General features: G+C 36.7%; 2 protein-coding genes across 5 annotated transcripts; both read left to right on the top strand.

The window, feature by feature from the left end:
* The first annotated feature begins 14,509 nt into the window (after positions 1 to 14,509).
* LOC137937069 (pentatricopeptide repeat-containing protein At2g06000-like) lies at positions 14,510 to 25,659 on the top strand. Of its 4 annotated transcripts, none has more exons than XM_068782110.1 (4): positions 14,510 to 14,834; positions 14,936 to 15,015; positions 22,905 to 25,085; positions 25,286 to 25,659. In XM_068782110.1, exon 3 carries the CDS (start codon positions 23,284 to 23,286, stop codon positions 24,913 to 24,915), a length of 1,632 nt encoding a protein of 543 aa, XP_068638211.1. In that variant the 5' UTR covers positions 14,510 to 14,834; positions 14,936 to 15,015; positions 22,905 to 23,283; the 3' UTR covers positions 24,916 to 25,085; positions 25,286 to 25,659. The 4 variants fall into 4 exon arrangements, with proteins under 4 accessions (XP_068638211.1, XP_068638210.1, XP_068638212.1 ...); XM_068782109.1 differs by having other exon boundaries at positions 14,931 to 15,015; XM_068782111.1 differs by having other exon boundaries at positions 14,510 to 15,015; positions 22,905 to 23,385; positions 23,479 to 25,085.
* On the top strand, positions 17,700 to 21,023 carry LOC137936154 (uncharacterized mitochondrial protein AtMg00810-like). The gene is made up of 3 exons (XM_068780712.1): positions 17,700 to 17,754; positions 20,134 to 20,255; positions 20,481 to 21,023. Exons 1-3 carry the CDS (start codon positions 17,700 to 17,702, stop codon positions 21,021 to 21,023), a joined length of 720 nt encoding a protein of 239 aa, XP_068636813.1.
* Positions 25,660 to 27,824: the final 2,165 nt, after the last annotated feature.

The raw sequence follows: 27,824 nt of genomic DNA, 5'->3' as shown, positions 1-27,824 counted from the left end.
ACTCCAGCTTCAAGGGGAATGTTAAAGAGTAAGTTTGGAAGAGTCTTACATGACTCTCACAATAAGAAGTCTTATAGAGCTGGAATTAATATGGTGGAGTCTTACTGGAGACTCACAAAAGAGTCTCAGTTAAAGGTGTTATAGTTATGTTAGTCTTCTATTTATATTTAGTTGTTTAATTATTCTAGGACTTATCTTTTAGTGATTAACTTTAGGTGTAATTGGGATAAGGGTAGTTTTATTGTAATTGGATTGTACTTGTTTCCTCTATTACAAATAGAAATTCATTGTACTCAAATTGCAAAAAGTTAGTAAAAAAATTTTATTTTCCAAAAATTCAACACTATCGTAGCAAAACTCATTCTTGCCATGTCTGTAAGTCATGTGTATGATACTTAAAGTGTCACCTATATCACTTTTGTGATAAGAGCTTGTGGCTAAAAAACTTAAAATTCTCTATTTTGTACTATTATTTGTTATTTGTGTTACCCTTACTTTAGGTATTGAGTGGTAACTCAAATAATTGAAAAGGAGAAGGGAGTTGTTGCTAAATTTTCATTAATTGTTTCAAATTATGCTTAGGCAACACCAAATAAGTTTTGTACCAATGAAGGAGATATCATGAAATCTGAGAGTTGGGAGTTTGGATATCTATCCTTATCACTAATTTGAGTTTTGGGATAGGTTTCATGAGGCAAGTTTGTGTTCTAAAAGATGCATCTCAAACTCAACCTATAGCCACATAGTCACATTTAACTATGATATTACTTCCCTTCACTCTTATCTACTACGGCGAAGGGAATATGGCAATAACTTATTTAAATGCTTACAATATGTATTAAAATCAGATAAATTTTGGGTTATTTGAGTTCAAATAGTTCAAATATGTACAATATTATGTACATCTTGTTTCCCTTAAATCCTCTAACTCCTTTGCGTTCTACTATTATTTGTTGAATAATGTACAACCTACTCGAGAAATAGAGCGAGAATCTACATTAAGACAAACATAAATAAATAATAAGACCAAAATAATTGTAGTATGGAGGGGTGTAGAGAAATGCAAGCAAATTTTTTGATAGCTATCCAAAATTATACATAAACAAATATTAAACAATGTTAGTTTTGAATAGGTAGAGGAGATGTCAAGAAAATTACATTATCAAATTTGGGAGTTGTAATGGAGGTTGTTTCCCATGAGACATGTTACACGTGTTCTGTCCAAATGTGATATCCTATGGTAAAAGAAATTATGAAACGTCACAATATCTCATTCAAATAGTTCAAATATGTTTGTCAATTGTTATTTATTCTCAATTTGTTAACAATGTTATGTATCCAAAAAATTGATACACAAAATACCATTTAGATACATTGTAGGAGGAAAAAGTGAAAGAAAGCAAACTAAAGACCCATATTTTTGCCACTAGGGAAAATGTTTCCTCATAATCTACTCCATAACACTAAGTATATCCTTCTACAACTAGTCCGGCTTTAAGGCGAGCAACAAAACTATCTGGATTGTGTTTGATAGTAAAAACCCATTTAAAGCCTACGAGTTTCTTGCCGGGAGGAAGAGGAATAAGGGCCCAAGTCTGATTTTCATATAAGGCATGCATTTCTTCTTCCATGGCAACCTTCCATCCTGGATGTCTCAAAGCCTCCTGATATGACTGTGGAGTAGAGATGGAAGAAATAGATGCAAGAAACTGACAGCATGAAGAAAACCAACAACAGTGAGAAACAAAGTTTAAAATAGGGTGAGAAGTGGAGGGCCTAATGCATGTCCGGGGCCCCCTCCGTAGAGCTATTGGTCAAGTATAATATTATGGGCTGCAACAAGGGAATATGAACTTACCTTGGAGGGATCTGTAAACTCCACAGGTGTGGTATTGGCCGAGTCTTCAAGGGGCTGAAGTAGAACCCCATCAAGTGGCACAACGGGCTTGAGAGCTGGCTCAACTGATGAAAAACCAGGGGTACAACTTTTGAGGAATAAAAAGAATGTCATAAAAAAAGGTGACATCCTTAGAAACAAATAATTTCCAAAGAGAGGGATTATAACAGACAACCTTTTGGGTACGAGAGTAACCCAAAAAGATACACTTAAGTGATTTTGGCTCAAGTTCACTCTTTTGAGGAGATGTGATATGAACAAAGCATGTGCAACCAAAAACTTTTAAAAGAATGGAGAAGGACTCTCCATTCGGAAATAATAATATGGGTATTTATGGCTAAGGACTAAAGAAGTTGGCCTATTAATAAGGTAGCCGACAACAAAAATGGCATGAGGCCAGTAAAGTAGGGCACCTTGATAGAGTAGAGTAGGCCACATGCTACCTCAAGGAGATGTTGGTTTTTCTTTCAGCAACACAATTTTTTTAGGGGTGTAAGCGCAAGATATTTGACGAATAGTGCCATTGTCGTGACAAAATGATTGAAATTCACTAGATAGATACTCTTTGGCATTATCTGATTGAAATACTTGTATTTGTTTTCCAAACTGAGTGGACACCATAGCTTGAAAGGATTTAAATATGGAAAAAATTTTAGATCGTTCTTTAAATAGAAATAGTCATTTGACTTGGTAAAGTCATCAACAAAAGTAACAAAATAGAAATAGTCATTTCAGACATTAAGGGTCCCCATACATCTAAATGAATTAATGAAAAAGGAGCAACACCTTTGAGTTTTAGTGTTTGCTCAAGTGATAGACTTCACAGGTGAAAGTTGGTAAAGTTTTTAAGGATGGAAGTAAATGTTGAACTGATGTTGTGGATATGGGGATTTATTATTAAGCATTGAAAAAGGCAACCGATTAATAAGAAAGCAGGTAGTAAGAATGACATGGGGCAAGTAACAATAGGGCACATGCATAGAGTAGATAGGTCACGGGCTACCTCTAGGAGATGTCTATTTTTTCTTTTGGCTACAACATTTTTTTAGGGATGTAGGCACATGATGTTTGATGGATAATGCCATGATTTTAACAACATGATCGAAATTCACCGGAGAGGTACTCTTTGTCATTATCAGAATGAAAGACTTGTATTTTTATTTACCAAATTGAGTGTTTACTATGGCATGAATGAACTTAAATATGGAAAAAATTTCAGACCATGCATTAAAAAAACAACCATGTGACTCGAGTGAAATCTCCACAAAAGTAATGAAATACTTAACTAGTGAAATATTTGAGACACTCAATGGTCCCCATACATTGGAGTGAATTGAGGAAAATGGTGCAACACCTTTAATTTCAGCTCGAGGAGAATATTTTATCCTTCGGTGTTTGCTCAACTAATATACTTCATAGTTCAAAACAGACAAGGTTTTAAAAAAAAAAAGGAAATAATTGTTGAAGTGATGTTGCGGACGGATGTCCGAACCTGTTGTGCCATAATCTTGCCTCGGTCTGAGAAATGGAAACTACAGTCACTGAAGACAAGTCCAAGTAATAAAGGTCCCCTAGTTCATGGCTTCCAAGTTTTATGTGACTAAAATATCTAAGAAAGAGGAAGATGAGATGAGAATAAGATGCAAACTACAAGAAGAAGATGAATCAAGTCAAAGCAATCAAAATTTATTTTTCAAGCATACAAGTTTCTTGACCAAGATTATTTGTACAATAAAGTTACAAACACCAACTTGATGGGGAGTGGTAAGAGACACCCATATATGTAGGGGTGGCATGACTAGTAAATAAGGAAAACTTTCATAGAGATGACATAAAATTATAATTATGCAAGTTGGTGTATGTCCTCTTATATCTTTTTTTCTTTTGAAGCATGTAGCCTATAAGGGCATTTGTAGTCATTGTAAGTACCTTCCTACAATTATAAATACAACCCCTCATAATTATATGACTGTGAGGGGTTATATTCATTAACTACTTTTTCAATTCAAGGTTGACTCATGTTACACAATCTTGTCATAGAACATATGGTTGCCTCTTGTACAAGTTGTATGAGCTTGAATATAATGATCAATTATAGAGTTCCACCTCTAACCTACACAAAAAAAAATTCATCTTTTATAGAATTTTGTTTGATTGATCCCATTGTTGAAGTAAAACTATATATTTATTGTATTTTATTATTTAATCAATGAATGTACCAAATCTATTTACATGCAAAATATCATGAAGATATAGAATTACATTAATGTATCCATGGGTTTCTTTCATGATTAAAAAGTAATTTCATAGATTATTTTTTGGATGTATCCTATTTAAAAAAAATAGGACATTTTACAATATGGACCATTTGTTTCTAAGGTTTTCATCAAATTCAAATTAGCACTAATGATCTTCTACTAAAAAAGAGTGGATTTTCTATTTTTGGTAATTTTCTTAGGAGAACATTTTTTTATATGACTAGATTGCTTTATGTTTTTTTTTTAGAGTTCTAAAAGTATTTAATTGGTTGCTTTGCCCTATAATATTCATATTTACTAAATATGAGATATATTTATTTTAAAAAATATAAAAAAAAGGTGAGTGTAGAAAGCATAAACTACGAAGTAGAGTTGGAAATGGAATGAGATTTGATGAATATGGTAAAAATATTAATTCATATAAATTATCAATAAAAGTTTTTTTTAAATTTAAAAACGTTAAATAATTACTTTAAAGTGCTATTAATTACTTATGTAAATAAATATTTTTACCATACTTAACAAAAATCCCGAGTCATGAGCTTGCGGTTCCCTGAGTTGAACAAATAAAACTTTTCGTGCCGAGACGATAAACTGGCGAGAATGAGATAAAAACGTGGAAGGTATGAGTATGAGAGATGAACCGAGAAGCACGTTTGCTGACCAGAAGAGGGGACCACCAAGGAGGCGTTGGGCTTAGCAATAAAAAGCTGTTGACCAACCAACTCACGCTGCTTCGAGAACCGGGAGAAGCAGGTCAAGAGACTCAGCCGTCCGATTACCCTGAAGCCGATCCAACGCTGTTCCTTTGGTTGACTGTATTTATTAAAGTCTCGAGGCAATCGATTCGGCATAGCCACCAGATCCGTGCCACGTGTTGAAAGATCTCCATCCGCCATTCCCTGTTTAAAGAAAGAAACGGAGAAGGTAGGTCGTAAAGGAGACCTCCGAGTGCGTCGACTTTTTATGTCGTTTTTAAATATTTCTATTTCCTTTAGCGGTGGGAAATGTACGCGAAGTCAACGAGATGCGTAGTAGGTTGACCCAACGAGGCTGAGCCTGGCAAAACTAAACGAGAAGAGAAGAGCAGAGAGAAACAAAAAGTATTATCTTGCTCGTTTGAAAAAAAAAAAAAAAAACGAGTCGTAAGGGTTAAGCAAACGTTTATCTGTGTCCTTGGGTCAAGAAAACTTTTGGAAGTTGTGGAGGGAAGTCAAAAGGTCCTGGCTCCAACAAGCGTTTGGGTCCCCATGAATTATGAAAAACATGTTAACTTTTCCTTCTTAAATCTTAATGGAGGTGGTTTGTTAGTCACTTACTAAATTTAATTATTGGGTTCGGGTCCCTTGAACAAATGAATTTTCATGGTTCCCACTCCAATTTTCCTATTTTCCTTTATCTTCATTTCTCCCAACTCTTCAATCTTAATCTCCTCCTTTTGTCCTCATTGGTTACAACCTAATTGTAAAAGCATTTTGATGGTTGTGATTGTACTCTACATGCCACCTCCAAGCTTATCATTGCACTTTGGCTCAACCATATGAGTAAAACCAAAGTTGAGTCTTCAATCGGGTCTTTTGACCCAGACTTGGGAACTAATTTGGGCACCTAAAAAAATAGGATCAAGTTGCTTGAATTAGATTGGGACTCACAGGTTTGTTAGGTCCTACAAGGATAAACCTAAAAGGGGAGGGGGTGAATAGGCTAATATTTGATTCAAGAATAGTTATAATAATCTATTCACACCAAACATGCAATTAATCAAACAAAGAACATAACTATTTTATAGTAGTTCATAATTTGACAAGTCTCAAAATGCTAATCCACTTCCAAGGTATTTACACCTGAGAGTTAATTCACTATGTTCAAAGGCCAAACCACATCTATAGAGTTAAAAACCTAGGATTCAATTATAGCTCCTACCCAACACTTGAGACTCATGACAATCAATGCTAGGGTACAAGCACCTACACCAGCAAAAAAAATTTCAACTACTACCAATGAAATGAACCAAGTCTTGGTTGATTTTCAATTTGCAAGGATAGCTTACTTTTTTATAAAACTTAAATAACACATAATAATAGGTAGATTTTATAAATCAAGGTCAATAGAAATACAACCAAAAGGTGAATCTTGGTAATAGCATATTCAGTAACTCGATCATTTAATGATTTTAAAATACAATGACAAACGAGGTTGAAAGAATGGTTTTGAGTGGAAACAATCAAATGTGCACACAAGATGCAAGAGCTTAATCAAATATGAATTTGAAAACCACTCATTACACATTTAGCAATAGAGATCTGGGTTTTCAATTTGTATTTTAAAATACAAGCACACTTAGCTAAAAATAAACCTTCAAGTTTGACGTCCTTTGAAGCTTTGGAAGTGGCACAAATTCTTAAAATCGCAGGTGAGGGTTTAGGAAGCTTGAAAAGTACTACAGCAAATTCCCTCAACATTTTGAGAGAGTTTTGGCCAAATGGAAGTCTCCCCAATGTTAAAAAGAAAACTACATGTTATATGGCTAGAAAATGACTATTTTCTATTATGAAAAATTAGGAAAAATATATGTTCAAAAATTCTAAAAATATAAGTATTAAATCCTCTTTTTGCTACTAAACATAATAAAAAGATATTTATAAGTTCTGGATACCTACAATTCCTAGACCAAGGCTTGGAGTATTGGAAATTTTGAATTTTGTACCAAGTAATCGACTACATAAATAGTGGTTGACTCCTTTTCCTCTTTTGACATAGGATCTACTTGTCCATAAGTCATATGGTTGACTCTTTTTCATTTATTAAAATCTTTTATCGCTTAAAGTAGTTGACTCCCTTTCATTTTTGAAGATCTTATGTCGTTGTTAGTCCACTCCTTTTCATTCTACTTAAAAAAATGGTAGACTCGTTTGCCTATAGTTGATTCCTATTTTTGTTTCTTTTAATTGACTCATTTGGCTGCAACTCTTTATTTCCCCTATTGAAGTGGCTAACTCCCCTATATGTAGTTGACTCCTTTGCTTGCTTTGCCAAATTGTCCTTTCTAGCTACAAAACATAAACTTGTATGCCATGGTTAATCATCTACTCTTTTTTTTTCTCAAAATTAGGGAAAATGGGGGGGATCTTGATACCATACTCCAATATTCTCTCCATTTTTATGATGATAAACACTTATTTAAATTTGAGTGTTATGTCATGATGCAAATGTGAAACGCATGATTGAATTGAAAATAGCTCCTCCTAACTTGTGAAAGTGATTTATTTTTGCAAAGATACTCCCCCTCATCATGAAACTTCATAGCTGATTTTTTCAGTTAAATTTCATCCCCCCTCATTTAGTAATTCATTTTAGTTAATATTTCTTCTCTCTTTGGCATCATCAAAATTAACTTCAGTATTAGATGGCACCCACGTGAAGGGTGGCATGACTGGTAAAAAGGAGGAACTCCTCACCCACGTCTAGAGGTGGCAAAGGAGGTAAATAAAGTGACTTTCATAAGGATGACATAAGGGTGTAATTATGTAATATTATGTATGTCCACTTACGTCTTTTCTTTCATAAAGCTTGTAGCCCTGAGGGCATTGCAATCATTGTAAACATCCTCCCACAACTATAAATAAGAACCTCAAGGCATGGGGTAGAGCATCAAGCCTCTCCTCTTCTCAAATTTGTCCCAAGCCTATTCTATCTTCTCCTAAGATCTCTCTCTCTCTCTCTCTCTCTCAATCAGCAGTCCCTTGCTTCCTCTTCTCTTCTTCCTTTCTTCTCTTCTTCTTCCACTTCTGTTTCTCTACCACCTGACCGAGACCTCCCACCATGGAATCCTAAATTTTCACATGGTATGAAAGCAAGGGTTTTATGATTCCAAGTCCCTCTGTTAAGGTGTTAGTTATATGAGTTTATCAAGCTTGCTAAGTTGAAGTTTCGGTTGAAGCAAAGCTGGAAAACTCGTGCTCATTCAAGATAAGTGTTCTTCCTCTTTTTTTGTTGAGATGATTATTGATGATTAACCTCATGAAGAAACTTAGAGAATGAGTATTATCTTCTTATTTTCATGAAGATTAAGTGATGATTCTTTCTATGAATCAACTTAAGGTTTTTTATTTGATTTCCTCTCATTAATACAAGTTTTGATTAAGGAACAATTTTCTTTATCTTAATGTTGTTTTTGGTCTTTGGAAAATTATATGAATCAAGCCTAGTTGATTCTCTATTGGAATAATGGTTTATTTTTCTTACTACCATAGTTAAAATTCGTTAAACAACCCCTGGAAGATTGCTGTTCTTGGTTATTTATTGCCAATTTTCCTCTACCAATTATTCTTGGTTGAAGCAATCCAAGGAATTTTTTTTCTTTTGGAAAGAAGGATGCTGAATTCAGTAATGTTTAGGTCCTTGTAATTAGGACTATGTTTTGGGATTTCATTATCTAAATACACAAGAGACAAAGGAAGTCCAAAGGCTAAGATTTTTTTACATATGGGGCATGCACTTAAGGAGGAAAGCTTCCTTCTTCGGAATTGACTTGATCTTAAGCAATATTTGATGATTTCATTTGATTTTCTTTTATATTTGGAGATTATTTCTTGATTAAGAATAATATGAGAATCCTTCTAGATTGCATGGGCTAGCATATGGAATGTTTATTCCTGTTTACGTGCATGCATGAATTGAGATTTGGATTTAAGAAAAACAACACTAGGTATGTGCTCTTCTTGTTCTTTTAGCTTAATTCTGGATTGTAGCACCTTTTACATGAATCTAGTTTGATTCTCTCTTGGTTTTACTTAGTCTTTGGCTTTAAAACCATGAGGACGTGTGGTTAAGAGATTGTTGTCCCACGTCAAAGAAAAAAAGGGTGCTGAAATTCTTGCTAGTGTGATTGATACTTGAAGATACAACTTCAACTCTAAACTCTTTGAGCGGTGATTATTTGTTTAGTGGTCAATATTTCATGGCTTAAGATATTGGATTTAATATGGTTGGAAAAAGGAACCTACTCAAACTCACCACAATTCCTCTTAAGGGGTTATCAAATTAATTGAGTTGGTCACAATCCATTAAGCGATTTTTCATCACTCGTGACTTCTTGAATCACTTGAATAAGCCTCGTCCTCTCCTAGATGAGGAAGATAGTGTATACACCAAGTGGCTTAGGGAGGATATACTATTACTTAGTTGGTTGATTAACAACATGGAAGAGAGTATTGCAAATACTGTGGTGCATCTTGAGATTGCTAAACAACTGTGGGATACTTGTGCAAAGCTATACTCTGGAGTTAAGAATTTGCAAATTATATGATGTTTTATAAATAATGTATAATACCAAGCATGAAGATAATGTACTTGACTAAGAGGTCTCATTCAAGAGTGGAAACTTGCTCAACCCTATTCCACAAATATTTCAATTCAAGAGAAATAAAGGAAAACATTAGTAGCAACCATATGTCTTGCCAATATCCAACCATATCTTGAGGTAGCCAAAACTCAAATCCTCAGCTTAGCAACTCTTCCCTTCTTTGATGATAGAAGTGCTACCCTTATACATATCTTGTTAAGTTGTGGAGCCTAATTAACTCCCTACGCTAAGTTGGTCGCGGATCAACTTGCAAGGTCAGGTCGTTGTGGGGATTGGAAGGGGGGCGGGAAGTCCCCCCTTTCAGGGGTGTGGAGGCGGAGCCCCTGCCTAGTTTACAATATATTAACTGTTATTTTATTAAGAGCATTTTGGAAATTTTACTCTTGTATCGTAATTGCCCTAATTTTGTCTTTATAATTGAGGGGTGCCACTATTAGGGTTTTAATCATCTTAATCCGAGGAGCATCTCGAGTTGCAGGCCAAGAGGTTAGAGAGAAATACCTGTAAGTGTGTGCTTTCTCTTGTAAAGTATTTCATCTTCATAGTGGATTACTATAGCGTCGGAAGACAGGACGTAGTCTCACCTTGAGGCGAACTTATATAAATTTTGTTTTGCTTTTTTGTGCTTGTTTTTCCCTTCTTTTGCGTTTATTGTTATTGCTCATGTTAGTTTGGAATTAGGGAGTTTAATTCCTAACATATCTTAGATCTATCCACCACCTCCCAAGTTGATGTCTCCTTAGCCATATACTCTAATAATAGAGGTGGTAATTCCAGTATTCAGGAACGAGGAAGAAATATTAGAGATGGTCATGGAAGAGGTGGTGGGAATGGGCAAGACTCTTCTTGATATGAAAATCAAACATGTTCTCACTATGGGAGTGAGAGAGGAAGAGAGGGGGGGAAATAGGGAGGGAAGGAGGGAAAGAGAGAGAGGGAGGGAGTGAGCCAGTGAGGGAAGGAGGGAGTGAGCTAGTGAGAAGGTGTGTTAAGTTGTGGAGCCTAATTAACACCTTACGCCTTATTCGGATAGTTGTGTCGTGACGGGAGGCAAAGAGGGGAAGAGAGACGGAGAGAGAGAGAGAGAGAGAGAGAGAGAGAGAGAGAGAGAGAGAGAGAGAGAGAGAGAGAGAGAGAGAGAGAGAGAGAGAGAGAGAGAGAGAGAGAGAGAGAGAGACGGAGGGGGGAGGGAGGGAGGGAGGGGGAGAGAGAGAAAGAGAGAGAGAGAGAGAGAGAAAGAGAGGGAGGGAGGGAGGGGGAGAGAGAGAGAGGGAGAGATGGAGGGAAGGGGGAGAGAGAGAGAGAGAGAGAGAGAGGGAGAGATGGAGGGAAGAGGGAGAGAGAGAGAGAGAGGGAGAGATGGAGAGAGGGAGGGAGAGAGGGGGAGGGTGAGAGAGAGAGGGAGGGAGGGAGAGAGAGAGAGAGAGAGAGAGAGAGAGAGGAGGGAGGGAGGTGTTAAGTTGTGGAGTCTAATTAATGCTTTACGCAGAGCCAACATGTGAATCCACGATATATTGACTGCTAATTTATTAAGGGTAGTTTGGAGATTTTATATTTGTATTACGGTTGGCCTAGTTTTCTCTTTATATTTGGGGGTGCTGTTGTTAGGGTTATCATCGAGGATCATCAATTGTTGTAGAGAGAGGTTAGAGAAAAACACTTGAGTGTGTATGATTTCTCTTGTAAACTACTTCATCATCATAGTGAATTATTGCAGTGGCGGAAGACATGACGTAGTTTCACCTTGAGGCAAACCTATATAAATCTTATATTTTTGTGTTTGATTGTTTCTTTTTCTGTGATTATTATTACTCTCGCTAGTATTGAATTAGGACATCTAATTCCTAATAGGAGGGAGGCAGTGAGAGAGGGAGGGAGGGAGGGAGAGAGAGAGAGAGAGAGAGAGAGAGAGAGAGAGAGAGAGAGAGAGAGAGAGAGAGAGAGAGAGAGAGAGAGGGAGGGTGTTTTAAACTGTGAAGTGTGCCAACTAAACAAACAAACACCAGAGAACCACATACTCTCCTTGGACTGAACTTAAAGGTGTTGTACCTTTTTCCTTGATCTAAACTAATGTATGGAGACCCCTAAGTGTCTCGAACATTTCTAAAATTAAGTACTTTATCACTGTTACAAGGTGGGATCCACCATGATCACACGAGCTGGTGGGACCCACCATGATCATGTGAGGTGGTATGATGAGTCATCACACGAGCTGAAATCCTTATCACATGAGTTGGAAGATTTGTCAATCTTCCTTGATTATTGTAATTGATTTATCTTCCCTTGATTTTTGTAATTACGGATATTAGGGATCCTATCTTATATCTTAATATGTAATCGAAATAGTATAAATAGGGATCTTGGTTGAAGGATTCAATCAAACTCTCCACTTTTCAACTCGTGAAGAATCTCTATCTAGCCTAAACTCTTTTTCTCTCTTTTCTCTTCTCTCCTCTCTCTCTCTCTCTCTCTCTTTGCACTTTTTCTTCACCCTCTCTCATCTTGCTCGAGGTTTCAATCATGGTGTCCTAAATTTAAAAATCACCTTTACTGATGATTTTACTCGATTCACATGGACATTCCTCTTTAGAAAGATATCTTAAATTTTATCCATTTTAAAGTCCTTCCATGCTATGGTGGCCACTCAATTTGGTAAGAAAATGAAAGTACTTCGCTCTGATAATGCCAAAGAATATCTCTCTAGTGACCTTGACTCCTTTGGTCAAGAAAATGGTATTATCCATCAGACATCTTGTGTCTACACTCCTTAACAGAACGATGTAGCAGAACGAAAGAACCTACATCTCCTGGAGGTAGCCCGTGGCCTATTATACCGCAAGAAAGTACTATACTTCTACTGGCCACGTGCCATATTTACTGCTTTCTTTCTTATTAATAAGTGTTGAATTTAGGATCCCTTTTCCAATATTCCAAGCAAGAGAAAGAAGAAAGAAAAAGAAGAAAAAGGAAGAAGAGCTCTCGGGTAGAGAGAAGAAAAAAGAAAAGAGAAAAAAAGGTATGTGCCAACCAAAGATAGAGGGAGAGATTAACTCAAGAAGGAGATGTGTAACTTGATTAATTCCGAATTACAACACCTCTATTTATAGTATAGGAAGAGATAAAGTCCTTATACAATTAGCCTTTCAATCTTCTAATTACATTCTAACTCTAACTCTCTAAGATAAGTCTATTCAAAACAATCTACTAAAAGACTAATATGAGTTGAACTAGAACTCTTTCTTCAATCATGTCAATATAAGGGAGGAGGCCAACTCGTGGCCTTATCCTTGTGGGTCCCTCATGATCTTCCAGCTTATCTTGATAAGGTTGCCAGCTCGTGGAATATTTATGGCTCCCACTTGATCTTCAAGTCTTCTAACTCATTTCAGCTTGTGCTTCTTAACTCCTTAACTCGTGGTAGCTTGGGTGGGAACTCTTCTTGGTGTCCCATGTCCTTGTGGTGGGTCCCACCAACTCGAGCACCATGGTGGGTCCCACATTGTAACAATAAGCTACCCCCATCCGTCCTCAGTCATATATCCCCATACTCGTTATTATTTCCAAATGATGAACCCTTTTCACTTCCTTTAAGAGTCTTCGGGTGCACATGTTTTGTTCATGTTACATCACCTCAGATAAATGAACTTGATATCTTCTTGGGATACTCTTGTTCCATTTGGACTACAATATGATACTCAACCTATAACCTTAAGGAAATAACACAAGACTTGTACTATGCCTTTTACTTCTCACCCCATATCTAATTTTGTGTTTCACCATCATATGTCTTAAAAATGCCTGCACTATAGGAGAACAAGACATGAACTCTAGTTCCTCTGTTAGGAATTAGATGCCCTAATTCCAAACTAACGATAGCAATAATAATAATCGCAGAAGAAAGGAAAATCAAGCACGATAATAAACAACAAGATTTATACAGGTTTGCCTCAAGGTGAGACTACGTCTTGTCTTCCGCCACTGCAGTAATCCACTATAAAGATGAAATAGTTTATAAGAGATATTGCACACACTTACATGTGTTTTCTCTAACCTCTCTAAAGCTGCAACTTCAATTCCTTGGTGATGATGAAACCCTATTAGCGGCACTCCTCAATTATAAAGAGAAAATTAGGGGAACCACAATACAAGAGTAAAATTCCCAAACCGCCCTTAATGAAACAATAGTTAATATATTATGGATCAGGCAAGGGATTCTCACCCCCTTCTAACCCCACAACAACCTTACCGCGAAGGTCGATCTGCATACCGACTCAACGTAGGGTGTTGATTAAGCTCCACAACTTAACATCCTTTTCCTTTAGGAAAGAAATCCATGGGTTGTAAGTGGTATATACCATTAAACATAATCTGGATGGACGAGTTGCTCGATTTAAGGTATGCCTTGTTGCCAAAGGCTATACCCAGTGCTATGAAATCGATTACGAAGAAACATTCTCTTATTAATTATATTAATTTAATTTTTTGACAATAATATTTTAATTTAATAGGTAATTATTCATGTGCTCTGAATAATAGCCAACACTGATATAATTATGAATATTGGCTATGATTATAAATTGTTTTAATATAATTTATAGATAGAATTAACTAATTTTTTTAAAATTTTTATTTATTTTGAATCTCTACATAAATTATAAATTATTTTACTATAAGTTGTAGAGAATATTAACCAAAAGCAATTTATTTTATACTGTTTATTTACTATGAATCTTTGAAATAAAAATAAATTATTAAAACTAAAACATGTTTTATATTCCCGTGCAGTGGGAGGGCATCCACACAACTATGAGGTTTACAATTAAGTAGCAGAGGTTTCGGCCCAAGTAAAATGGTGGAAAGAGCAGCGACAGTATTCTTGGACGGCTTCGTAAAGTGTGTCTTTCATTATGATGTCTCTCTGTGGAGATCACCAAGAAGGATATAGTGTTTCCGATGATCCCTCTCTCTGTGCCTCGAGCTTCCGCCAGCGGAAGTGGAGGAGGGAGGCTCTTCGTCCTCTTCAGCATCCCTGTCCCCGCCATGGCAGGAAAGAAGGAAAACAGAAAAAGCGGAACTGAAAGAGGGAATTAATCGTGCCAACGTGCCTCCTCCTAGTGAAGATGAAGGTGCCTCGCGACAGCCATTTGAGCTACCACATCTGATGCCACGTCTGAGGTCGGCATTTACCTGTGACTCACGAGTGAAGAGCAAATTCCAAAGCCTTCTTAAAAATAATATGAATCCTAAGGGAAAGTAGAGAGAAAAAAATTTGATGGCGCTCTAATCCTCTCCTCCAGACGCAAACGCAGCCCTGGTACGTTCACTAACGAAGAGAAGTAACTTCCTCTCAAGCTTGGTTTTACGTCTCCTGTCCTTCCTTTGAGCCCATTACTCTTCCTCTCTTTTCAAGGAAAGAGAAAAACTCTCCCCATTCTCGCTGTTTCCAAGGAACCTCCATTGGCGAACGACCGTGTGTCCCCTTCACCAGCTTATAGGTACGTCTCTCTCTCTCTCTCTCTCTAACCTTTGTATTTATCACTAATCGGGCGTTGGGAATGCCAACTGGGTGTTTTCTTGTGGACATAGGAGTTGGATGAATCATGGCAAAAGGCCACAATGCACCGAAATTTTTGTCTTCTATACTTTAGGTTATGGTTTAAATAAAACGGATTGTAGTTTTTATGGCTTTTAGAGAAACTCAAAGTCGCCAGTGTTGATTAAGTGACTGTATAGTCTATTTATCTTGCTAAAACAATTGCATTAATGCTTTGATTGTTCTCTCGGTCTGAGATCATTTCGACGAGAAACTCCGCAGTTGGGAAGGCTGGTTGGCGGATTGTATTAGGAATGTGTTGCTTAGAAAATTTTGTGTGAAGCATTATGGCTTATTTCAGAAATTTTCTTGTGGCAGGGAGTCTTGGTTGATTTCTGTATATAGACATTTTTGTTATATTTTTAACACTCTATAATGTGATTTAAGAACCTGAGGGTTTCTATGAGTAGGAGCTTATCACTCATGTTTGAGTTGCTGTCCATGAAATACTATAGACATATCATTATCTTTTGTTGCACACGTTGGCCTGCTCTGCAAATTTACTTTATTAGCAAGGTTTGGAGAACAAGTCTAGGAAATTTAAGTTTGTTGCCATGGTTAATATACTTTTATTTTTGTTTTATATTTGAACATCTAATGGGATATTCTGAAAAGGTTTTCTTTCTTCCTTTCTTTCTTTCTTTCTTTCTTTCTTTCTTTTTTCTTTTTCTTTTTGAATCTTCTGTGGGTAACCATGGCTTTATATTCAGCCTGTTGAAAAACAAGAACAGGGGCATTTTGGTTATTTTACCTTATTGTTATTTATATTTCTTGATGTATCTTATTCTACATATCAAATTATGTCTACAAACCAAATTTTATGTAAAGGGGACACATAGAATAGGAGATATAGAGAATTAAGGTTTTCACTTAAAGTAGGGGCAAGTTGACCTCACCTACTCAACCCTAAATCTATCAATAGAAGCTGGAGGAAGTCCAACCATGAATTTTCAGTTTTCTTTTCTCAGTTTCTCTTCTCCAAGCTCTCTCTTTGTCATTCTCTCTTTTCAACCTTTCTTCTACTTACTTTTTACATGGTATTAGAGCAGTAAATCGCATCTGGGAAGGATCTTTGTGAGTTTTTCTCCTCTTTGTAGCAGAAATCTACATAAAGGAAGATTTTTTTTCCAGGTTTTTGGTTACCGTTTAGTAAAAATCCAATTTTTTCTCCTTTTTTCTCTGCCATAACCCTAAGGTTACAGGTCCTACTATTCTAAGAACAAATTCTGATGTTTTAAACTGCCAAAGGAGGCTCTTCTATGTTGATCTGGAGGTGTGCGCCAAAGTTCCAAAGCTGTAACTGTTGACGTCAACCTATGTGCAGGTTCTAGAGCACTTTTTCTTTTGAATTTAATCCCCTTGTTGGATTTTCTAGATTGCTTGATCTGTGAACATCTTATAATTGCCCTAATTGTGTTTTTGTTACGTGGTGGGGACCACTTAAACTGGTTGATTTGGAATTTTTAGAAGGTTTATATCTGATATGGCTGACTCTGGTGAGGTTTTGTACTCCAACAAAGGGTTCATATAATCCTAATGGTAAAGATATTATCACTATCATCTCTGATAGGTTGAATGGTGATAATTACCTTACTTGGTTTAGATATATTAGAGTGTACTTAAAGGACAGGAAAAAGTTAAAATTTATTAGAGATGACCTCCTGTTCCTCAGGATGATGATTGGGAGGCTGAAGACAGTCAAGTGATGACTTGGCTTGTCAACAACATGAAATCTAATATCAAGAACCAAGTATGAACTTTGAAACCGCCAAGGCTATATGGTTATTTTTGGAAGCACTTTATGGACAAGAGCACAATCTTTCTTGGATTTATGAATTATATACAAAAAAAATTGGCTTGAAAAGGTGTAACAGAATTGTGACAGACCATTATAGTTTTTTTTTAGTGAGTATCTGACAGGAAATTAATGTCTTTCATCCTTTTACTACGGATGAAAGGGAACTTCGAAAACAACAGAGTCAACTCCTTGTGGTGAAATTTCTATATGAATTGGGTGCTGAATTTGACAGCATAAAGGCACAAATTTTGGCCTCAGATGAAATACCTAACTTTTCTACTACCTTTAATAGGGTACAAAGAGCTGAAAAGACTGTTGTGCCTAGAGCTAGGAAAAATACTAAAGCGGGTGAAGCTACTGTCCTTAATACATCGGCTACAACATCTAATTCTATTGACACGTCCAAGGGACATACAGGGGCTGGTAGAGGCAGGGGTAGAGATAATTCTAGCAGAGGACGAGCCCGAGGAGATGATAAATCTGAGTGCAAGTGTTCATTATGGACGCATCAATCATTACTCAGATAGATGTTGGAAAAAATTTGGGAAACCTGCGTAGGCAAATGCTAGTACACATGAAGGTACAACACCAGGGTCTGAAACTATAATCCCACCTAGTGCTCCAGATGAATTAGAGAAATTGATCCAGCATATAGCACAACTATCTATTCCATCTTATAGTAGTAGCAACGGATTTCCCAGCTTATGGCACACATCTCATAGTAGTAGCAACGGATTTCCTAGCATATGGCACACATCGCATAGTAGTAGCAACGGATTTCCCAGAATATGGCACAACTATCTATTCCATCTGCATCCTTGGCACATACGACTCCTACTGCAGGTATGTCTGCACACTCAATGTCTTATACCTCATCTTGGGTTCTTGACTCTAGTACTATAAAACGCATGTCAAGTATGTCCTCACTATTTTCTGATTTGAAAGAGTTAAGCATGTTAATCTTGCTGATGGGTTAGTTTCACCAATACATGTAGTGAGAAATGTTACCCTTGCACCTTTTCTTTCACCTCAATCTGCGCTGTTAGTTCCAAATTTTCCTTTAAATCTGTTGTCTGTCAGTCAAGTGGCTAAGTCTATGAATTGTTCTCACACGTTTTATCCTATTCATTGTGTGTTTCAAGATCTCGTGACAAGGAAAATGATTAGTTCCGCTCATGAAAGAGGGGGACTTTACTATTTGGACAGCCACAATCCAGACAATACTTTACTTGCCCTACACACAGTTGATTCACCTCTTTAGTGGCATCTCAGACTTGGTCATCCATCTCCAGAAAACTTATTCAAGTAGTTCCAGATCTTCCTTGGTAGTATTACTTTCCAATGCGAGTCATGTTAACTGGGCAAGCATCACCAGAGCTCCTTTCTCGTTTTATCTCATAAAATTAGTAAACCTTTTGAGTTCGTCTATTTAGATGTCTAGGGTCCTTGTCCTGTTACTAATCAGTTTAATCATATGTATTTTATTTCCTTTATTGATGATTTCAGTAGATGTACTTGGATTTTTCTTATGCGAGAAAAATATGAAGCTTTTGATGTCTTTCAACTATTTTTTAATGAAATAAAGAATTAGTTTGCAACTTATATCCATATATTTCATACAGACAATGGTCTTGAGTTTATGAGTCGTAAATTTGGCTCTTTCTATCAGTCACGAGGAATCATTCATCAAACTTCTTGTGTTTACTCCACAACAAAGTGGAGTTGCTGACCACAAGAATCGTCATTTACTTGAGGTACCTCGTACTATACTGATTTATATGAATGTACCTAAGATTTCTTGGGGTGATGTTGTTCTTACTGTATGCTTTCTAATAAATAAAAGGCCAACTTCTGTTCTTGATGGCAAGATCCCTATTTAGATTGTTTTACCTACTTCACCTTTGTTTCCAGTGACACTTTGGATCTTTGGGTGTGCATGCTTTGCACATGTTTTTTATCAGTCAAAGGATAAGTTGTCTCCATGGTCTATCAAATGTGTCTTTCTAGGTTATTTTTTAACGCAGAGAGATTACAAATGCTATTTTCCATATATGAGAAAAACATTTGTTTTTGTTGATGTTACATTTTTTGAGGATTTTTCTTTATTTGAATCTTCTACATATGAATTGGTTCCACTTGAACCCTCTATACCTACTCCAGTTATTCTTCTTCCAATTGATGAATGTGCTCCAGCTTCACGAGATGCTCCTACTTAAAAACCACTTTAGGTATACCAACGCCGATAGCAACCTTCTCATTCTGATCCAGACCACTTCCTCACATCCGACCATGACTCTTCATCGTCTCCTGATCCTGAGGTAAGTGAGCTCCACCTTCCTATTGCCCTTTAGAAAGGTGTTCGTAAAGGTACCCACCATCCTTTATCTCATTTTGTCTCCTTCCATTTCTTGTCTGATAACTATTGTAAGTTTGTTTTGTCCATCTCCTCTTGCACTATTCCTTCTTCAGTGTAGGAGGCTTTGTTGCAACCTCATTGAAAGAATGCCATAAATGTTGCGATGGAAGCATTAACAGAGAGAAGGACTTGAGAGTTATGTGACTTACCTCTAGATGTTGCTGTAGTTGGATGTCGATGGGTCTATGTTAAGTTGTGGAGCCTAATTAATGCCCTACGCTGAGTTGGTTGCGGATTGACCTACGTGGGGGTTGGAAGGGGAGCGGGAAGCCCCCCCTCCCGGGGGTGTATATATTAACTGTTATTTCATTAAGGGCAGTTTGAGAATTTCACTCTTGTAATGGGGTTACCCTAATTTTCTCTTTATAATCGAAGGACGCCGCTAATAGGGTTTTATCATCTTATACCGAGGAGCATCTCGAGTTGCAGCCCCAGAGGTTAGAGAGAAACACTTGTAAGTGTGCGATTTCTCTTGTAAACTATTTCATCTTCATAGTGGATTACTGCAATGGTGAAAGACAGCACGTAGTCTCACCTTGAGGCAAACCTATATAAATCTTGTTTTTTTTTTTCGTGCTTGCTTTTCCTTTCTTCCGTGATGATTATTATTGTTTTCGTTAGTTTGGAATTAGGCGTCTAATTCCTAACAGTCTATACTTTTAAATATAACTCAGATGGATTACTTGAACGGTATAAGGCTCATCTTGTTGCAAAAGGGTATACACAAACATTTGGGTTGGATGTTTTTGAGACTTTTTCTCTAGTTGCTCACATGTCCTCTGTTTGTATACTTATTTCTGTTGCAGTCCATCATAGCCGGTCTCTATTCCAGATAGATATTAAAAACGCCTTCTTATATGGTGACCTTAAGGAAAAAATTTATATGGAACAACTTCCAGGGTATGTTGCTCAGGGGGAGACACATAAGGTATGTCGATTAAAGAAGACTCTTTATGGCTTAAAATAGAGTCCACGAGCTTGGTTTGAAAATTTTAGCCAAGTGATTATATCCATGGGATTTCGTAGAAGCCAATGTAATCACTCATTATTTATTCTTAAACAATCATTTGGAATTATTATCTTACTAGTATATATAGATGATATCATTCTATCTGAGAGTGACAGGTTAGGTATTGAAACATTTCAATCCCAGTTGGCGAATCACTTTCAGACTAAGGATCCGGGTCAATTGAAATATTTTCTAGGTATTGAGGTAGCAAGAAGCAAAGAAGGAACAACATTGACTCAGAGGAAATATATTACTGATATACTTCAAGAATATGGTCTTTTGGGAGCTAAACTTGCGGATACACCAATGGAAGTAGGGCTTGATCTTCATAATGATCAAAGTCTAGAACTAAAAGATAATACAATGTATCGAAGGCTAGTTGACAAACTCGTCTATGCTATAGTTACTAGACCAGATATTTCATTTGCAGTGAGTATAGTGAGCCAATTCATGGAGCATCCAAATAAAATTCACCTAGAGGTTGCACAAAGAATCTTGAGATATCTAAAGGGAGCACTAGGAAAAGGTCTCCTTTCCAAACCTAATAATCTCTTGAATATTGAAGCTTTCTCTAATGCTGATTATGCAGACTCCAAGCTTGATAGGAAATCAATTACTGGCTACTATGTATTTTTGGGAGGAAATTTAGTCAGTCGGAAAAAAATGTTGTTGCTTGGTCCTGTGTAGAAGTGGAATATAGAGCAATGACCCACACTATTAGTGAGCTAATGTGGATAAAATCTGTGGTCCAAGAGTTTAGCATCCATCAGCAGGATCTTATGATTGTGTTGTGATAATCAGGCAATAATTTTTATTGCAAATAATCCAGTCTATCATGAAAGAACAAAACTTGTAGAGGTAGATTGCCACTTCATCTGAGTGCAATATTGAGGATAGAAGTAACTACTCCGTATGTTTGGTCTGATGATCAACTGGGCGATATCCTAACTAAAACACTGGGAAAATGTGAATTCCTAAATTTTTGTGGCAAACTGGGATTGTTCGACATATACTCTCCAGCTTGAAGGGGAGTGTTGAAAAACAAGAACATGGGCATTTTGGTCATTTTACCTTGTCATTATTTATATTTTTTTATGTAATCTTAGTCTACATGTCAAACTATGTCTATGGATCAAATTTCATGTATAGGGGACACGTAGGGTTTTCACTTAAAGTAGGGACAATGTTATAAGTTGACCTCACCTACTCAACCCTAAATCTATAAATAGAAGCTGGAGGAAGTCCAACCACGAATTTTCGGTTTTCTTTTCTCAATTTCTCTTGTCCAATGTCTCTCCTTCTCATTCTCTCTCTTCAACCTTTCTTTTTCTTTCTTCTTACACAACAAATAGAAGATACAGTATGTCTGCTCTATATTCAGCCAATAGAAGATCCAGTATGTCTGCTTTATATTTAACCAATAGAAGATCCAGTATGTCTAAAATGATCATGTATTGTTAATTAATGAGTCTTACAGTGCAGACCTATTGATCAAACTGATGCTAACTAGTTTAAGTTCCTATTTTCCTTGTTTCCTTCATCCTTGAGGTCACCACTTTCTCTCTCTCTCCTGATCCTTGGAACACATTGATTGGAGGTTTTGTCTTGTGCAAATCATCCAATATGTTTGTTATGTGTATTCACTGAGTTGATTACCTCCATTGATTACCACCAAAGTAGCTATAAATTAGTAATAATTCCTTAGATTCATGCTGTAATTCTTTGAATATGGATATCTCAGACACAACATACTGAAAGCTAATAATCTGCATGAGCGTAACCACTAAATGAGTGAAGGATAAAGGCTAGAGACTAAAGTTTAAGCCTAACCTCACCAGTTACGAATATGTTGTTGGGAGAGGCCATTTCTAGTTTTCTAAAACTTGGTTGTGCAACATCTTTTTATGGAGGTTTGCCGTCTTTTAAATAAGCCAAAATTCTGTCTGTGTCTTTCTCCTTATATGCAAGCAGCAGCCCCAGCAAAATTGCTTAATTTCTAGGTCAGTCGTCAGTTTGCTTGTGGACATTGTGGTTGCTTATATCATCTGGTTGTGAGGAGTTGATACTGGTAAGGAAGAAGATCTGGTAGAGGATGAATAATAAAGTCTAAGCTGTCTCATAGCATATAACTTAATATTAGATGTAGATTACTTACCTTCAAAAGTGAAAAATGAAAATAAAGAAGAGTCGAGTAGATTGTAATTGATGCCGTGTTTGATATTTTTTATTGTGGTCATTTGGAAATATTTTACTAACTTGAAAATGTACACACATATAATTAGATCTTAAATATGAAAATTTTAATTAGAAGCTTTGTTCATTTTGTCTTTTATTCATTTAAAAAAATGGTTAATTTATCCAAATAAAAAATTTAATTTATTTATCTATTTTCTTCTTAATTTAATCTATATAGATCTTTAGCAATTTTATTTTTTTGTTGTTTTAACTGGAATTCTTACTGCATCCTATCTGTACAGAGGTCTTTTTTTTTTCTTAAAAAAGGCTTATTATCTTAATTAATAGTTATTCTCTTGAAAAATATATAACATCTGCCCTTTTTTTTTGCAGAACGAATTTTGATGAAACCTTTGTTAGAACAGCAACTCCTTTCTTCAAACAAGTATCACGAGTGTTGTGCCAATTCCATTTTTAGGAAATATGTTATGTAACTCTTGACTCTTCTTTTTAAAGTTCTCTCTCTCTCTCTCTCTTAATCTGTTAAATCAGTCTCTCTGGCATAGGGCTTTTCTTCTGCCCCATTCTGATCATCCCCACCCCTCAAGCAGCCCCTTGAACGAAAGCACTTGTCATGTGAAAAAAGCTTCAGCTTTCCAATTGTCTGAAGATGGGCAAGGACTAATGAAGACCCTAAGATTTTGATCTGGTCTGTGGATTTTGTATTACAAATGAGCTCCATCTTCTGCTTTGACTCTTTTTAGGGTTTTAAATGGTTCTCCATCGATCGTTACAAACAAGTCGTCTCGCTTCAAGTTTTAATGATCGTGTTATTGCCATTTCTCACTCTGAGTTGCTTGCTCATAGGCAACAGGTTGGAGTCCAAAACCCTGGAAAGTGGGTGGTTAAAGTTATCTGTACCTTATTCATTTGCTCTCAATCTCAAGATATTTTGACATTCTTTCAGCATAATTTGAGTCCTTCCATCGCTTACCAAGCTGTTCAACACTTTAGAAGTCCTAAGCTTTCTTTGGACTTCTTCAACTTTACACGTACAACTGTCCAGTTGAAGCATATTTTTCCCAGTTATGCACTTCTGGTAAGAAGATTATGTCATAGAGGGCATTTAGATTCTGCCACTGACGTTTTTTATATGATGAAGGTTGATGATCATTATCCTGATGGTTCAATATTGGGGGTCTTGGTAACATCCTTTGCACAGGTGGGTAAGGTAGATTTTGCTGTGGAATTAGTGCATCAAGCCCAGGCATACAAATATAAGCTTAGTTCTTATGTTTCTAATACTCTTTTGAATTACATGGTGAGAAGCAACCGGACAGCTGAAGCAGTAAGATTCCTTAGAGAACAAATGATGGAGCACTTTACTCTTGATACTTGCACATTTAATATTATTATTAAGGGATTGTGTAAATCAGGAAATATTAGTGAGGCTTTTGAAATTTTTCATGAAATGGCAATTTTTGGTTGTCATCCAGATGCGATTACTTACAATGGTCTTATTCTAGGATTATTTCAAAGTAACCAGGCAGATAGAGTGTGCGGTTTATTGCAAGAAATGGGTTCTAAAGATACTTCAAAACCAGATTTTGTGACTTATACATCTATAATATCTGGTTACTCCAAATTGGGTAGAATGGATCTAGCATTACGTATGTTTGACAAGATGGTCAGTTTTGGGATCAAGCCTAGTTTAGTTACTTACAATGTTCTCATAGATGGTTATGGTAAAGCTTGTGAAATGGCTTCAGCTGTTATAATATATGAGAGGATGATTCTTCATGGTTATTTTCCTGATGTCGTTACATTTACCTCTTTAATTAATGGGTATTGTCGAAGTAGGCAAGTACGTGAGGCTATGGAACTTTCGTATGAAATGAAGAGAAAGCTTGTATTACCTAATCAATTTACTTTCTGCATTCTGATTCTTGCTTTGTGTAAGGAAAATAGATTAAGTGAGGCTCAGGATCTGTTGAGGGAGTTGGTTGAGCTAAGTATAGTTCCAAAACCATTTATGTATAATCCTATTATTGATGGGTTTTGTAAGGCAGGTAACATGGATGAGGCCAATCTGATTGTTGCTGAAATGGAGGAGAAGGGTTGTATTCATGATAAAATGACTTTCACCATTTTGATGTTTGGATACTGTATGAAAGGTAGGACGAAGGAAGCCATTGGATTATTTCATAAAATGTTGAATCTTGGATGCATGCCAGACAGTATTGCTGTGAGCTCCTTGACATCATGTCTTCTGAAGGCAGGGTTGCCTTATGAAGCCAATCAAGTTATCACCTCTTTGTCCTCCAAGGAACTTGACGTGGATTATAGATCTTGCAAGCCAACTATTTTGGTAAAAAAGAGTATCGATGTTCCTGTGGCTGCCTAAATGGAGAATTCTTTACGAGTGTCCAGGAGCCTTTAGGATGAGAACTTCATGAGGCATCCAGAGGGCTTTTTGAGTGTCATTTGATAGCTGATCTGCCAGCAGCCTCTAGCCACAAGAATCACATCCTTTCAGCTCGTCAACAGCTGTATATAACAAGAGAGCAGTTTACAGTAAGTAACTTCACACTTGCCTCTAGTGAAATTTTTTGCATGGCTGTGCACTTGCTCATTTTTTTTGAAATTTCTACCAATTTCTACTGCTGTTAAAGTTGAATAGGACATTTTTAATAGAAAACTTGTGGGCATTCTTGGTGCTCCCTGTACTGTTTGCTGTCAAACAACTTTCTGACCAGAATTTGTTCGTTGTGCAGGCACTGTTCCGGCCGGATTTTTTACAGCTGAAGGCAATAAAGTTTCATATCTTTGTCTTTTTTGAATGATGTACTGTTCCATATCTTAATTATATTTATGTTGTTCAACGAGATACAGCCACAGCTTCTCCAAATGTAAAAGGATAAATTCAGCCAATTTTTTTATATAAAAGTTATAAATGAGTTTTTCCCCACACAATTAAGTTGTGAAGTTGCGTAAGTTCTGATTTTTTTAATTCAGTCAACTTTCTTCCATCCCTTCCTCATGCATCTTTACTCATATTTGTCCTGGGCTTGGTGACACTTAACTGTTCATTGGCAATTGTTTCAGTCAAGCTGTGTACCTTAGAAAAAAGGCAAAGTTATCATCTTTGAAGGTGTCACATTTTTACCCTAGCTATCTTTTTTAGAACTACACCAGTTCAAGCTTCAGTTGATGGAAGTTGCCTTAATTTTCTTTTTGCCAGATAGTAACTTTCACATAGTTATTTTGTTTGCTTCAGAGGTTATATTTGCAAGACTGTTCAAACCTGATAAGCCTGTCACAACAGCACAATCTGCGATAGCTCATGCAACTGGTGATTCTGCTGAAGTTGTTGGAGAGGAGCATGCATTGATTGAGGCACAGTCTGTGGCTGTAACTGCTGTGGCAATCCATGCTGCTCTAGTAGCTCAATTTGAGAAAGAGCTTGCCATGGAGAGGCAAAAGATAGGCATGATGGAGAAGTTAGCAGAAGAACCAAGGCAGGTATTGGCAAGGCCAAGAGCTTCTGTGGAATTGGCAGGGAGGAGCAGCTATGGAATTTGCACAGTTAGTGAGTGTTATGTATAACAAGGAGTGGTAGTGTTTGAGAGTACTGATAGAATTTACCGAAAGGTAATTGTGCTGTTACAAAATGAGCTGAATATTGAGAGGAAGACCCTGTCCTTTGCCAGGTAAGAATATGCAGCAAATTCACCAATTCTTTTTTATTATATTTTTGGTAGCTGTGCAGTACTTCTTGTATAGACCATGAGGTTATATTAGTGTGATTACACCACTTTTCATGCTCTTTTCTGGAAAATATTCTGAAAGTTCAATTTCTATGCTTATGCTCTGAATCTGGATTTTTAAACTAAACAGACCTTGGTTGGCATTTACTAAGTAGTGAATTTACTGTTTTACCAATTAGTTTGTGGAAGAACAATATTCCTTTCCGAATCTGTTAATTTTCTTTACAGAAGAGATAAAATATTAACATACCAAATAAAAAACTGTAGGTTCTGCTTGTTTTTGTTACAATCAGTCCCTGAGCAATTATTTTTCATGAGTAATATGTATTGAAGTATTCTATGTTACTCTTATTATAATTCTGGTTTATCTAAGTCTACTCTGTATATGCATTATGTAGTAGCTTTTTCATGATTTCCATTTATGTAAAAGATTTTCTCGAAAAGAGTTGTGCTTTTTTTCTCTTTTTTTCTATTCTCTCAATGATTCTTTGTTACCGGACAACAGAAAATAACTTTTTTTTCATTTTATTTTTATTTTTTTTCTTTTTGGTGGATTCCAAACAGGCCATAAATGTTTTACCATTACACAATAATATTGTATGGCTTGGCATGTTTTTAAAATTTTTATTATAACATTCGTTGTCGTTTGTGATAGAGTGGAAGAGTTGCCCTTGCGTTCCTACCTTTCTTCTCCATAGAGAGAGTGCCCATTTCCACCCTGTGCCATTGGTAGGATAAGGGAGTGCTCCTCTCTTCATACTGGAAGGAGCGGCAAAGATAAGAGGGTAGGGCTTTGCAACAAGGGCAGGTCCTGCCCTGCCTTCCCCAGCGTCTCCTAATAGTGGAGGAGAAAAAGCAGTGCATTCCCTCTTAGCCCCACCTCGTGGGCTGGCAGGAAGTTGGATGAGGGGAGAGGTCTCCGGTCAGTGGAGGGCTCTGCCAGTGGAGCGGTGGGTGGGAAGGGTGACCCAGGGACCGCCCTTCCTTTCCTTGGCTGGGCTGGAATGTATAGACATATAAGCAGCAATGGAAATAAAGACGACATGGGAAGGAGAGGAATCAGTAAAAGACGAAGCAACGAAGTCCCCAAGGGTTGGAGCACGTGAGCTAGTTGTGGTTGCCTTCCATGTGCTGCAAAGTGGTAGGTCATGTAGAGCATAGGAATAATGAATAATATTACGCGATTATCATTGATTATGTGTACATTATTTATAGAATTACAACATAGATAGTAAGTTATTACAACTCTATAATATGAGTCTGTTTCTAATTCAATCTATTTCAATCACCTGTTATTTTTATAGAATTATCTTTATCTTTATCTCTATCATGCCCCCGCAAAATGGAGCTTCGAGAGAAGAATCCAATTTTGATCTTAAAAAAGAGGAAGCGTGTTCTCGGAAGTGGTTTGGAGAAAACAGCAACACTAGTAGCGGCTAGGGCAGATGAAATCGCATGATCCAATGAAGAGATGTAGAAGAACAATGACACTAGCTGTAGTTGGGGTGGATCGGAATCACATCGTCCAGTGAAGAGATGTGGAAGA

The sequence above is a fragment of the Aristolochia californica genome, unplaced genomic scaffold, assembly GCF_029961685.1.
Source record: "Aristolochia californica isolate CCGP_79_NKW_82.1479 unplaced genomic scaffold, dmAriCali1.0.hap1 SCAF_7, whole genome shotgun sequence".
Lineage (NCBI taxonomy): Eukaryota > Viridiplantae > Streptophyta > Magnoliopsida > Piperales > Aristolochiaceae > Aristolochia > Aristolochia californica.
Note: the sequence above shows the minus strand (reverse complement) of the source record. Positions and strands in the feature narration are given on the sequence as shown.